Consider the following 12262-nt stretch of genomic DNA (forward strand, 5'->3'; position numbering starts at 1 on the left):
GTGTTTGTGGCTCAAGCTCAAGCGGTGTTTTAACAAGGAGGTGGCTGCCTGAGGGAGGCAGGAAAAGCTGAGCCCTCCCCTCCCGGGTCGTTATCAACCCAGCCACCTTGACGCGGGCGCCTACTAAGCACACGCAAATTGCACACGCCTCTATGTTGGGGGCCTTTGGCATCCCCGCAAATCCGGACGTGGCCGGTTGGGTGGGGTGCACAGTCCGTGCTAACCCGCAGCTAACAAACTAGTCACGTCACTCGCCGCCAATCGACACGTGCACCCTCAGCCCCACGCCCTGCTAGCGCCGTTCAGGCTCTCAGCCCGGCCCCGCCGCCGCCGGCGGCCATGGCGGCCGCTGCAGCTTGGTCGGCCGCTCGAAGCCCATCAGCTTCAGCAGGAGGAGCACACGGATCACGTTGGCGGCGGAGACGTCGCGGTTCTGGGGATGGGGAACGGGGAGGAAGAGGAGAGCGCACATGAGCTGTCCCAACCGTCAACCTGTCAATCAATCCGTCCCCAGTGCCCAGCCGTCCCCGCACATGCACGGTCCTCACCCAGGTCGTCAAGCAGTCGTTGCAGACTTTGACCGACCAGGGCCGCTGCCCCTCCTTCAGCCCCCCAAGCCGCTTGATGGCCATCTCCTGACACCCGCAGTTTTAGCAGGTCTGCATGGTCGGGAGGGTGGGAGGGAGGGGGGCCCTTGGGGGGGCCACACAAGGGCTTCCGCTAAAGCCAGGCATAAACCCAGCGGCCCACCCACCCACCAGCAATTGCAATCCCACTCAACCCACCCACCTTGGAGGTCTTGTATTCATCGATGATGAACACATGCTTGGCGTAGCGCTCACGGAGCAGCTTGATGAGCCGCCCCGTCGGCGCGCGCCCGCCCCTGACCGAGATGGGGGAGCCACCCTTCCCTCCCTGGAAGGCCTACGAACCCCACCCCACCACCACCTCCTCCTTGGGCCTGCCGCCCGTGAGCTGCTTGGCGACGCGGTGGAGCGCGCGGTCGCGCTGGATGAACGCAGCCCAGCGCTTTCGGCGGAAGGCGGAGAAGTGGTAGTGCCACAGCACGTGCACCGCGCCCCGGGGCCCCGCCTCTGCCGGCCCCGCCGCCTCCGCCTGCCCCGCCTCCTGCCCCGCCGCCTGCCCTGCCGCCCCACTGGCGAAGAGGTAGCGCAGGCGCTCTTCAAACCGGGCCGCCGACGCGGTCGCCGCCGTGGGGATGCCGCCGACGTACGCCTGCAGGGCTGGCGAAAGCTGTGGGCGGTTTGGCTGGAGTCGTTCCAGGCCTGACATGTGCCGCCAGTGGCCCATACTCATATGGAATCGGCCCCGCTTCTGGCGCCGCCGCCGCGCTGTCCTGGCTCGCGGCTGCCAGTGCTTCGATGTCATTGTCACTGAGCTCACCCCCGCCCCCCCCCCTACTGAGCTCACTTATTGCTCTACCCAACAATTCTGACTACACCACTGAGCCTGCCTGACTGAGCCACTGAGCCTGCCATACTGCCTTACTGAGCACTGAGCCACCGAGCCTGCCATACTGAGCACTGAGCCTGCCTGACTGAGCCACTGAGCCTGCCATACTGAGCACTGAGCCACTGAGCCTGCCCCACTGAGCACTGAGCCACTGAGCCTGCCCCACTGAGCACTGAGCCAGTGAGCCTACCCCACTGAGCCACTGAGCCTACCCCACTGAGCCACTGATCCCCTTGTCACTGAGCACTGAGCCTTCCACACTGAGCCCCCTGTCACTGAGCACTGAGCCTACCTCAATGAGCACTGAGCCACTGAGCCTGCCTTACTGAGCCTACAGGCACAGCGGTGTTTTAAAAATGGTCGGTTGCACCGCATGCATCACCCAACGGGGGGCGGGAGCCCTAACAGTCGGCTCAGCCATGGTTTCACATCCGCGCTAAGAAGAATCAATCGTCAGAATCAAATGCAGTCGCACCCCCGGGGTATCAAACGGGGCCAACACATTCACTCCCCTGCCACAAGCACCCAGTACTTCACTCCCACTCCGCGAGCTCTCCTGCGCAATCTTCGCTGGCGCAACCGCGTGCGGACATAATACACATCATACCGTACAACACATACAAGGCATGCCACGCCCGGTCGGTGGACCCAGCAACGGCCACTAGCCGCGTAGTTGGGTGTGTCCACCCAGCGCCACGCCGCAGGCTGTAAAGGGGCTAGCGCCAGAGCGCTTACTCCGAGCCAGAGATCTTCTTGCTCAGGTCGCCAATGTCCTTCATCAGCTCCTCGCGGCTCGACTGCGCGCAGAGAGAGGACATGTCAACGATCAGCCTTCGACTTATTCAAACAAACCTAGCTGCCCCCAAAGACCATGCCCCCGCGCACCTTAAACAGCAGGTAGCGGTAGGTGAACCAGGCCGAGTAGCCCAGGCCAACCAGCTCCATCAGCTTGGGCAGCTGCAAAATCAGACGGTGGAGAAGGCCGGGATCAGTATTGCACTAAAAGAAACAACGGCGCGCACGCCGCCGCGTGCAACAGCCTAAGCATTCTGCCAGCTCACCAGAGGCACGGCGTTGATGGCGTTGACGATGGTGGAGCTGAGCCACAGCGCAACAACAGCACCGGCAGCGTAAGCGGCCACGGCGCCCTTGTTGTCAACGGCGTCCCACTGCAGTCATAAAATACAGTACACTTGTCAAGTCACAGCGGCGCGCCGTTCGAACAAGGCGAGAAAAATGCACCGAGGCCGAGACGCTTCCGGCGACCCTGGCCAAGTCGCACTTCCGCACCTTCTCCTGCAGGTCCTTCAGCACCTTCTCCGAGTCAAACGAGGTGGTCTCGGTGCTGCTGCTCTGCTCAGCGCGCACCACCAGCTTCTGTAGGACAAAGAGGAGATACGCTGAGCTTCCCGCGCTTCTGATGAGCTTGCAAGCGCAAACGCCTGCAACATCCTTCTTACCTGGCAGCGGCCCACGGCAGGGCGCACGGGACGAGCGCCAGAGGCAGCGCTGCGGCGCTGGACGCGCAGGGCGGGGACGCCAGTCTTAGCGGTGAGCATCATCTTTGCAAGGAGTGGTGAGGAAAGGAGAAAATTGAAAGTTGGAGTGGCCTGGGGTGCTATGTATGTAATGAATAATGTTGGGCAGTGTTTATAGGAGAAGGGCGAGCGAAGGGGCGAGCAATTGGAATGGGGCATCAGTGCATCGCCAGCAGCACAGCCACGGAAACCCGACGGGCGACGGGCATGTTGGTATTATACATCCACATCACCTCCTCCATTGCCAGGCAGGCCAGCGCGTGCCTACCTCCGACAACCAACACCACATCCCTCCACATCTGAGGCAAGACAGCCGCACTGAGCAAAAATGCAGGTCGCTTTTAAGTCATCGAGCACGGTGCAGCGCTCGGGCGCGCGGTCGAGCACCCGGCGCTCCGTCCTGCGCGTTGTTGCGCAAGCGGGCCCTGTTTCTCGCCGCGACCTGCTGAGCGTTGGTGAGCTGCGACTATCAACAGTGGATGGCATCATGTGTCTCGACCTAGATTTGGGGTGAAGTCAGGGCAATGCGTTAGATTCGGAGCGGAGGCCACGGACATCGGCATCGATCATCCTCTCCCCACTCGCTGCGTGTCGCCAGGCGCCAGCTTCGGCACGTAGTACGTCAGCGTTATATGATGCACCCCATCCAGCTGCGACACCCGATCTCGATGATTATCAGGGCCGAGCCGGTTAACCAACCTGCGAACTTGTGCCCTCTCCGGCTGCAGCCCTGGTCGCTGGTGCCGCCCCACTGGTGCTGGGCGCCCAGCCCGCCTCCGCCGCTCCGCTGCCGGTGACCCAGATGCCTGTGGAGCAGCTGGGCCTGCTGCAGAAGCAGGCGCAGCTCAAGGAGTTCCGCACCCGTGCGGAGGCCGCTATCAAGGTGCGAGGGGCGAATGCGGAGCTGTTGTTGGGGCCGGGATGTAGAGCGGGACGCTGCAAGTTGCAAGGAGCGGATCCGCCATCGGCAGGTTTTAGCAGCATGGAGTCAAACAAACACTTTGTTTGCTGTGAGGCAATCGGTCTGATTACCCCCAGCCAACGTGCTTCTGCCACCGCAGGAGGTTGTGACCACCGAGGACGGCCCCCTCTGTGTGCGCCTGGTGCTCAACGACGCCGCGGACTGGGACCCCGTGACCAAGACTGGCGGCGTCAACGGCTCCATCGTGACCCCGTGAGTGCTTGGCTTCGCAACCCAGTCGTGTAATGATGTGCGGTCCCTTGGTGTCGTCTGCTTTCCTGTAACGCTCTTTGCGCCGCTTTCCCGTTCGACTGCGTCTGCAGTGAGGCGCTGGCCCGCCCCGAGAACGCCGGCCTGGAGGTGGTGGTGGCCAAGCTGGCCAAGGTGTGCACGGACGGACGCTGACGGGGTGGGGCCGCCTTGGTGAAGGCAGGGTGACACGGAGGAATTACCTTGATCGGGAACAGAACACTGGGCTGACCGGCAACATTGCAGCGCAGCTGACGTGGCATATCTCGTCTACCCCTCTATCCCCGCACCGGCAGGCCAAGGCCAAGATCGACGCCGCCGGCGCCGAGGACGGCGCCGGCCCCATCTCCTGGGCGGACCTGATCGTGCTGGCGGCCAAGGTGGGTGGGTAATGTGGGTGGGTGGGCAGGGGGACGTCCCAGCCGGGGGAAAGGGGATGACGCTAGGTAGGCAGGAAGGGCACAAGAAGCGGCGCGCGTCATAATGCCCAATTCTGTGTTATGCTGTGGGGCGCGGGATTTGTCGACTCTAAAACGTAGAGCGACTTGTGGTGACAAAGGTAGGCTGGGACTGTCTGATACTACTACGGTACCTAAGTCGCTTGCGGTTAGACGTATCGTGCTTTAAGCCCTCGTCATGTCAGCAGCATGCTGTGCTGCTATCCCCCATTGCAGGTGACTACCCAGTCCGGCTGGTCTGCCACCAAGGTGTCTCGCGCTCAGATTGCTAGCGGCGGCGAGGTGATTGCCGGGCCCGCCTTCTCGGCTGCCTGGCCTGTGCGCCTGGGCCGTGTGGACAGCCCCGCGGCCGCGGCCGTCAAGGTGCCCACCTACGACTCGCCCGTGGCGGAGATCAAGGTGCCATGAGGAGGGCGGGGCTGGGAGGGGGGGTGTACGACCATTCCCACCGATGAGGTCGAGGGAAAACAGATACACACGACTGTAGTGGGGGCTTACTGGGTGCGCGATGGAGGTTGGGGCCGAAAGCAGCCGTGTGCCCTGGGCGAACTTGCTTTTTGGTGCCAGGCAATATGCAACGTCCTGCGCCTTCCGCACACCTCGACCTCATGTACACAGCTCCCCTGCCTCGTCCTGCCCCTGCCGCCTCGCCCCACCTTCCCCCATCTGCTTATCACCCGCTCAGGCCTTCGCTGCCACCCTGGGCGCTAAGCCCGGTGCCAGCAGCGGCTTCCTGGCCGCCAAGCCGCCGATTTGGGAGCGCCCCGCCTTCGTGCTGTGGACCGCTGGCGCCGCCAACCCGGCTGTGGAGGAGGCGCGCTGGGTGAGCGAGGACCCCGCCACCTTCAAGAGCGTCAAGGAGATGTGAGACTACAGGGGGCGGGATGGGGGGAGGAGAGTCAGATTTACGCGGGAACGCAGAGTATGGATTGGGCTGTGGCACAAATCGAAGTGGTACCGCTTTCAACCGTTCGGGCCACTGCTGACGGCTTCTATATTGCCAAACCCATAAGACACGACCTCTTGCGATGGCCGCGGCCCCTCCTGCCTCCTGCCTCACCTCCCCAGGTACGACCGCTCCCGGCGCACCGTGACCCGCACTGACTACGAGGTGGACTTCGTGGACTACTTCACGCTGCTCACTTCCTTCGCCACCTTCAAGCCCGACGCCTACCTGCACCCCGAGGCCGTGACCGCCATCCGGTTCTAAGCAGCAGCAGACACGCATGTGACGTGCTTGACTTGACGAGCAGCCTCGTCCGTGGTACCCACGCTATCTGAACACAAACATTGGATTTTGCGGACGTGCCGAGGAGGAGCTTAGGAGGGCGCACGGCGTGAGTGCGGTGGGATCGGGTGCTCGTAACGTCGTACGTGTTGCATGCACGCATTTTGGGTGAGCGCTTGTGGCACGACACGATAGATGAGCGTGAATCATTTTTTGTCAAGAGACCGGTCCGTGCGTCCACCCAACCGGCCACGTCATGATTTGCGGGGATGCCAAAGGCCCCCAACATAGAGGCGTGTGCAATTTGCGTGTGCTTAGTAGGCGCCCGCGTCAAGGTGGCTGGGTTGATAACGACCCGGGAGGGGAGGGCTCAGCCCTTTTCCTGCCTCCCTAAGGCAGCCACCTCCTTGTTGTCAAGAGAGACGTTTGTGCAGAGTGTTCGGGCAAGGTGCTCCGATTTTGAGCGAGTTGTGGCCCCCATGCATGACGGGGTGAGCGCGGGAATCCCCTGATGCGCTAGGTCGCCTGAAACAAGGTAGCCGTGCGGTGTCGACACGGCTGCTGAAGGCCTGCTGTCCCCAGCTGCCCAATGCAGCTCTCAAGGTACTGCGGGCCTGCGATCGTGAGATAAATGGGATGCATTGCCGTTTCACGTTGGGCACTGCATGCATTCCGTGTGTGTGGAAGCGCTGAACGGACAGCCACAGGTGCTGGGGTACACGAGTACGCCAGTATGACCGGCTCTTAGAATGATTCCCGTCCAGGACCCTACGCCGACGTGCGCACGTGATCCTCGCATCATAGGCAGCCCGCCTAATTTCTTCACCCTCACAGCCGCCAGAAGGGCGTGACAGGTCAACGCTGCACCGTACACAGCTCTGCTTGCCGCGTCTGCACGCAAAGCAATGCCCTTTCTGCCCGCCCGCCCACGCCTACGACAGCATGCATTGCAGGGTGGCAGCAAGCCAGCCCGGCCAGCCCGCTATCCAGTCGCCACCATCACTCATCAGGGTTCTCCCCCCCAAACAAATGAATGCAGGCGCCCCGATTGCAGCACTCAGTCATCGGAAGTACCGGTACGAAGGAATCAACACACCCTCATCTGTGCGTATGCATGTGGATCACCATCGCGGGATTCCTCATCTCTGCAGACCACTTCGGGCCTTCCCTTGTCCCCTGGCTCCCCACGCTTCCCATCATATTGCGTCCTGAAACCATAACAGGGCGGTCCCCTGAGCCAGCCCCTTAAATATCATCGCATTGCCAAAAATGCCTGGTCCGCGCCCTGCATGAACCAGGAGCTGGAGGTAATTCAAATGCGCCCGTGCAGGCTCCATACAAGCGCACGGTGCGCGCAGGCCCAAGCCCAAGCCCAAATCAGTACTCCCGGCTGCGGCCAACAGCAGGACCATGCCTGCCAACAGAATTTGCATTACATACCTGCTGCACATTGGATACCCACTCTAACGCCGTTATTCGGCCCGCACAGACCAGAACCCGACCCTCACACCCGGTCGCTCGTTACTTGAGCGCAATGGGCACGGACCTTCAATGTCCTGCTGCGCTCTGCACTTCACGGCCGCAGCTGGCGCAGAGCGTACTCTATGATGTGCCCGTGCGAGCGGCCGAAGCGCCGGCTTGAGCGAACCACGATGGCAGCGTGCGCCGCGTAGTGGCCAGTGTCCACATCCACCTGGGGATGCGTGCGTGATCAGGCCAAGAATCGTGATGGGCGGGTTGAAGCGGTGCGGCGGCAGCGGACCGGGGTCCACTACACACAGCTCACCGCAAGGAGTTGCGCACATCTCGCGAGGTGGGCTGCCTTACTGGGCCTCTCCTCACCTTCTGCCACTTCAGCATGTTGAGGTGTGTGATCATGTTGTCAAGCAGCGCAGCCGTGTCACGAGGGGCGTGAGCAGCAGCAGCAACAGCTGCAGCAACAGCAGTCGTACAGGCGGCGGCCGTGATTGCGCTGCCGCGGCTTGCCGCACCAGAGCCGTGCGGCGCCCCCTGGGGCCCCTCACCGTGCCGGCGCAGCACGTTCCCGACCGCTGTGGCCACCACGGCCCGCACCACAGCCGGCCCGGCCAGATCCTGCGCCCGCAAGGCATCCATGCCCCCGGCAGCTGCTGTGCCGCCGACGTCCTGGTGCGCGACATCCTCGCTGGAGGCCTGATGCCCCATGTAAGCGGGCCCTGTCGGCTGCTGGTCCACCTGGCTAGTATGCGGCCGCTGCTCCTGCTCCTCCTCCCAGCCCTCCGTCTTGGGCGGCACTGGTAAGCCGGACGCTGCCGAGGTGGGAAGTCGCACGTCCCAGCCGCGGTCGGGACGCACCTGCACAACAAGGCAAGCCAATGCCACGGCGCTTACGCGACAACACGCACCGTACACGGGTTGCACAGTGTACACGGGACATTGGCGCTCGGTCATTGGCCACTCCTCCCCAGCCTTCGTTGCATCCTCCCTCAGGTGCCCCCCGGAACAGCCACGCCCCCATCCCCCAGCCGTCTCACCGCCAGCAGCAGAGCCACGTGGTGCAGCCAGCAGCCCGCCAGCCAGGCCACCATGCAGCCCCACAGAGCCAACAGCACTGGCAGCAGCGCCAGGAACAGGCCCAGGCGCAGCCGCGGACTGGCGCTTAGAAGTCCGCCGCCGCTGCCGCCGCCGCCAAGGGCGTCATCAGCACCTGTGCCGCCCCTGAAAACACCGCTGCCGAAGCCGCTACCGCCCAACGCCCCTACCCTTGCTGCCGTGTAGCTCGGCTGCCAGTGCCAGTCTAGATAGGCGGCAGCAGAGGGGCGGTGGGCCGGGACCGCGCCATCAGAGCCATACGCCGGCGGCGCTGCGCTGAGACCCCAGTCACTGCCTCCGGAGCTCTCGCCACCAGAGCTGTTGCCCGCATTCCCGGCACCGGCCGCAGCTGCTGCCCAGCCGCTGCGGGAGGGAGAGCTGTGCGCACGCCGCAGTGCCGCACCGCCTTCGGCCGGCCGGCCATCACTGCCACTGCCGCAGGTGCCACTGCCGCTGGCCCCAGCTGTGCCGTCCCCGGCCGCCGCGCCAGCAGCCGCCGTCAGCACTGTCTTGTGTAAGCTGCTGGCACCGTTGGAGGCTCTGGCGCTACTTGCACCGGCGCCCCATGGGCCCTTCATACCTATCCCTGAGCTGGCCGCTGGTGCGACCGGCGGCCCGTGCGGCGGCTGGAGATGCTGCCTCCGGGACGGAGGCGGCGCGTGTGGTGTGACAATGCAGGGGTAGGCTGAGCTGATTGGCAGAGCCAGCATGCCGCCGCCACTGCTGCCACGTAGCCCTGTATGTAAGCCCGAAGAGCTGCCGGCCGAGGAGTGGTCCTGTGCCGCCAGGCTCATGGAGCGAACGAGGGCGGCACCCCTGCCACGGGACACCTGGACGGCACTGCAGCTGCAGTCGGCGGGGCGCAGGGCGTCGTGGGGTTCGCTGCAGGCACCACACCCGCGGCTGGCAGCACCAGTGTCACGGCCTTTGGCCTCACCGCATGAGGGCCGATTCCCACTGGTTGCAGCCAGGCCGTTTCGGTTGCTGGCGCTGCTGCCCAGCAGAAAGCCCAGCCCGGGCAGCCCGCCTGCCAGCACGCCGCTAGCCCACCTTGACCCCGACCCCGGACCGGCAACCCCAGCCGCCAGCTCCACCAGTGATGCTGTCAAGCCGCTCGCCAGCGACCAGCCCGGGACACAGCGCAGCAGCGGCGGCACCCAGCCCGCCAGCAGGCCGCCTGTCGCACTGACCGCCGCCGCCAGCGGCCCGCCGGCGGGCTCCGTGTCGGCCTCGGCGCAGTCGTCCACGCAGTGGTCTGACACCGCTGTGCTACCGGCTGCACGGCCGGGGATGCCTGCTGAAGCCATGAGCTTGGCAGCGGGGCCCCGCCCGTCAAGGCTCCCAACCACGACCGCTGCCCCTCTGACGTGCTCCTCCTCTTGGACCAGCGGCAGCTGCCGCCGTGCGGCAACAGTGCATGGGACCCCGCTGCTGCCGGCTCTCCCTGCTGCCGCACGTTTGCCGCCTATTGGGTCTGCTGACTGCTGGAAGCTCCTTGACGCACGGGCGTTGGTGCTGCTGATACCACTACCGCTGCTGTCGGCTCCCTGCGGGCTGTAGGGGTTGTGGCGACTGATGGCGGCGGTGCAGTAGGGCACTGTACGGTCCAGTCGGATGTCGGCCAGCAGCACCTGGCGGGGGTGGGTAGGGTGGTGCACGTGTGTACGTGTGCGGAGGGGTGCAGCAGTGCGCGGGAGCAGCAGGCAGGTGGGGGCGCGCGGCCTCGCGATGCATGCATGCCGGCAGGTTAACAGCCAGCAACGTGCCTGCTGATGTGGATGGACTGCACGCATCAACTAATGCTTTAGCTTATTACTACCGTATGTTGGGTTCAGAGACCTGGCTCACCCGCTTGTCGAACAGTGCCAGGGCGGCGTGGAAGACACATGTCGGGTCCGCCATCACCGCCAGCAGCGGCAGGCCGCCGCCACCACCACTGCCTCCGCCGCTGCCTCGGGCCCCAGCAGCAGCCTGCGGGTCCAGCCAGTGGTCTGCCAGCAGTAGCTGCCGGCCCGTGCGGCTAAGGGAGAGGGGAAGAAGACAGAAGGGAGTTGATTGGCGCGGGCTGAGTGAGCAATCAATGCTTCATTGGGGACGTATGCCCGTGCAGCCATGCGCCTGCCCAGACCCATCCCACCTCAGTGTGACCGGCAGGATGCTGTTGTAGGCCTGTAGGCAGGCGTCATACAAATCAGCATTCGTTCAGGCGAAGACCCTCGACAGTCTGACTAGCCTCGCTGTGAATGAACCCCGCAAGCACGCCACGCCACCACAAGCCTACTCGCCTGGTGTGTGAGGCTGGCGGGCTCCTCCCAGCACCCCAGGTGCGGCGAGGCGATGGTTAGGAAGTTGGCGGCTCTCAAGGGCCGGAGACCCGAGGCAGCAGCCACCAGGGCACCTGGCGGCGTGGCCGTCGGCCACATCGCCCCTGCCCCTGTCTCTGTGCTGGCGCCGTTCTGGTGCGGGTGCTGCTCCTGCTGCTCACCAAAGCACCCGCCACTGCCGCTTCCGCTGCCTGCCCGCAGCAGCCCGGCCGCCAACAGCTTGCCGGCCGCGTAGCGCGCAATAAGGCCGCCGAAGGAGTAAGCGGCAAAGGACAGGGAGGTGGCGGGGGTGCCTGCCGCCGCCAGTTGGTGCAGCGCCGCCACCACCTCGGCCGCCAGCCGGTCGCCGCACACCTGCGGGCGGGCACCCGACATTGTGCACAGGTGCACAAAGACAATTGCAAATCGCAGCAACGCCACGCGCATGATCCAGGCGCGGTATGCTGTGAAAAAGGGGCCGCGTCGCTGCTGCCCTCCACGCAACATCCCTTCCCGCCTCCCATAGGCTCCCAGCCCAGCTGGCCTGTACTCGCACTCACGTCCGCGCCGTCAAAGGTGCAGCGGGCGGTGTTGGCTGCCGCGTTGAGCACCGCGTAGCCCTGGTGCCGCAGGTAGGTGGCCAGGTAGGAGGTGTCGGCGGGGCTGCCCCACAGGCCGTGCTGCGAAGGGGGAAGGGAGAGACGAGGGGAAGGAGGGCAGAGCCGGGAAGGGGTTGTTGGGGGCCACGACCGGGTCAATGCCGTGCTTCCACAAGCGCTGACGCAATTGGGAACGTGCTCGGCGGGAGGAAGTGGAGTTGGAGGAAACTCATCATTTGTGCGTGCATGGGCCTTTCGCAGCACCATAAGCCCGTCTGAGCCCAGCGGGCGAGGCAGTAGGCGCACACGTAACACGTAGCGCGTACGCGTCATGTTAGGAGCCCCTGGAGCAAGCAGGCCGTCGCCCTGCCCCTTGGCGTTGAGCTTGCAGCCGTCATCAGCAAGCATACCGGCGCTATAACCCCAACCCAGATGGGGAAACGCGTGGGCGCCAGCAGGCCGCCCTTCCGCGCCGTGCGTTGACTGCCACGCGGACCTCCGTCACACGGTGGTTGCAGAGGGCTGACGTGTTCGCAAACGCGGACGACGACAGACGCAGACAGGCCGAGCGATAAGCCAGCCCAGCATCAGTCGCTCCTAGACTCGCCCAAACCTGGGGCAACCGCTGACAAACGTGGACCTGCACAACCGAAATCCCGATGCCAATGGTCGCTGCCCTTGCAAGCGGCTTGCCTGGCACACGAAGAGGTGCGCTCCTGGGGCATGTTCGTCCACCTCGGTCGGCTGGAACCAGCCATCAAACGACTGGAAGCTTTGAGCCATGGTGGCTTTCCGAGTTCCTTGAGCACGACTCAAGCTAAATCCATTTTGAGTGTAGCAGATGGTTGAATATGTATTCTTTTTGCCTGTTGGAATAGAGAC

At 64.3% G+C, this 12262-nt stretch overlaps 4 protein-coding genes across 5 annotated transcripts; 1 reads left to right on the forward strand and 3 right to left on the reverse strand.

Annotated features, from left to right (window-relative positions):
• Nucleotides 1-84: 84 nt before the first annotated feature.
• CHLRE_05g234000v5 (uncharacterized protein) lies at nucleotides 85-1440 on the reverse strand. 2 transcript variants are annotated; one of them, XM_043062194.1, is made up of 4 exons: nucleotides 938-1440; nucleotides 790-883; nucleotides 549-635; nucleotides 85-433 (listed from the first exon to the last, which is right to left on the reverse strand). In XM_043062194.1, the coding sequence occupies exons 1-4, from the start codon at nucleotides 1291-1293 to the stop codon at nucleotides 311-313; spliced, it is 660 nt and encodes a 219-aa protein (XP_042924526.1). In that variant the 5' UTR covers nucleotides 1294-1440; the 3' UTR covers nucleotides 85-310. The 2 variants fall into 2 exon arrangements, with proteins under 2 accessions (XP_042924526.1, XP_042924527.1); XM_043062195.1 differs by lacking the exon at nucleotides 549-635.
• Nucleotides 1441-1644: 204 nt separating this feature from the next.
• Nucleotides 1645-3130, reverse strand: CHLRE_05g233950v5 (uncharacterized protein). Its single transcript, XM_001702156.2, has 5 exons — nucleotides 2934-3130; nucleotides 2764-2850; nucleotides 2535-2642; nucleotides 2359-2430; nucleotides 1645-2270 (listed from the first exon to the last, which is right to left on the reverse strand). Exons 1-5 carry the CDS (start codon nucleotides 3033-3035, stop codon nucleotides 2205-2207), a joined length of 435 nt encoding a protein of 144 aa, XP_001702208.2. The 5' UTR covers nucleotides 3036-3130; the 3' UTR covers nucleotides 1645-2204.
• A 100-nt stretch (nucleotides 3131-3230) lies between these two features.
• Nucleotides 3231-7072, forward strand: CHLRE_05g233900v5 (uncharacterized protein). The gene is made up of 8 exons (XM_043062192.1): nucleotides 3231-3466; nucleotides 3740-3894; nucleotides 4073-4185; nucleotides 4296-4356; nucleotides 4518-4601; nucleotides 4896-5078; nucleotides 5365-5543; nucleotides 5748-7072. The coding sequence occupies exons 1-8, from the start codon at nucleotides 3340-3342 to the stop codon at nucleotides 5887-5889; spliced, it is 1044 nt and encodes a 347-aa protein (XP_042924528.1). The 5' UTR covers nucleotides 3231-3339; the 3' UTR covers nucleotides 5890-7072.
• Nucleotides 7073-7074: 2 nt separating this feature from the next.
• Nucleotides 7075-12200, reverse strand: CHLRE_05g233850v5 (uncharacterized protein). Its single transcript, XM_043062191.1, has 8 exons — nucleotides 12074-12200; nucleotides 11342-11461; nucleotides 10764-11156; nucleotides 10616-10647; nucleotides 10327-10498; nucleotides 8421-10109; nucleotides 7750-8241; nucleotides 7075-7600 (listed from the first exon to the last, which is right to left on the reverse strand). Exons 1-8 carry the CDS (start codon nucleotides 12161-12163, stop codon nucleotides 7481-7483), a joined length of 3108 nt encoding a protein of 1035 aa, XP_042924529.1. The 5' UTR covers nucleotides 12164-12200; the 3' UTR covers nucleotides 7075-7480.
• Nucleotides 12201-12262: the final 62 nt, after the last annotated feature.

The sequence above is a fragment of the Chlamydomonas reinhardtii genome, chromosome 5 (genome assembly GCF_000002595.2).
Source record: "Chlamydomonas reinhardtii strain CC-503 cw92 mt+ chromosome 5, whole genome shotgun sequence".
Lineage (NCBI taxonomy): Eukaryota > Viridiplantae > Chlorophyta > Chlorophyceae > Chlamydomonadales > Chlamydomonadaceae > Chlamydomonas > Chlamydomonas reinhardtii.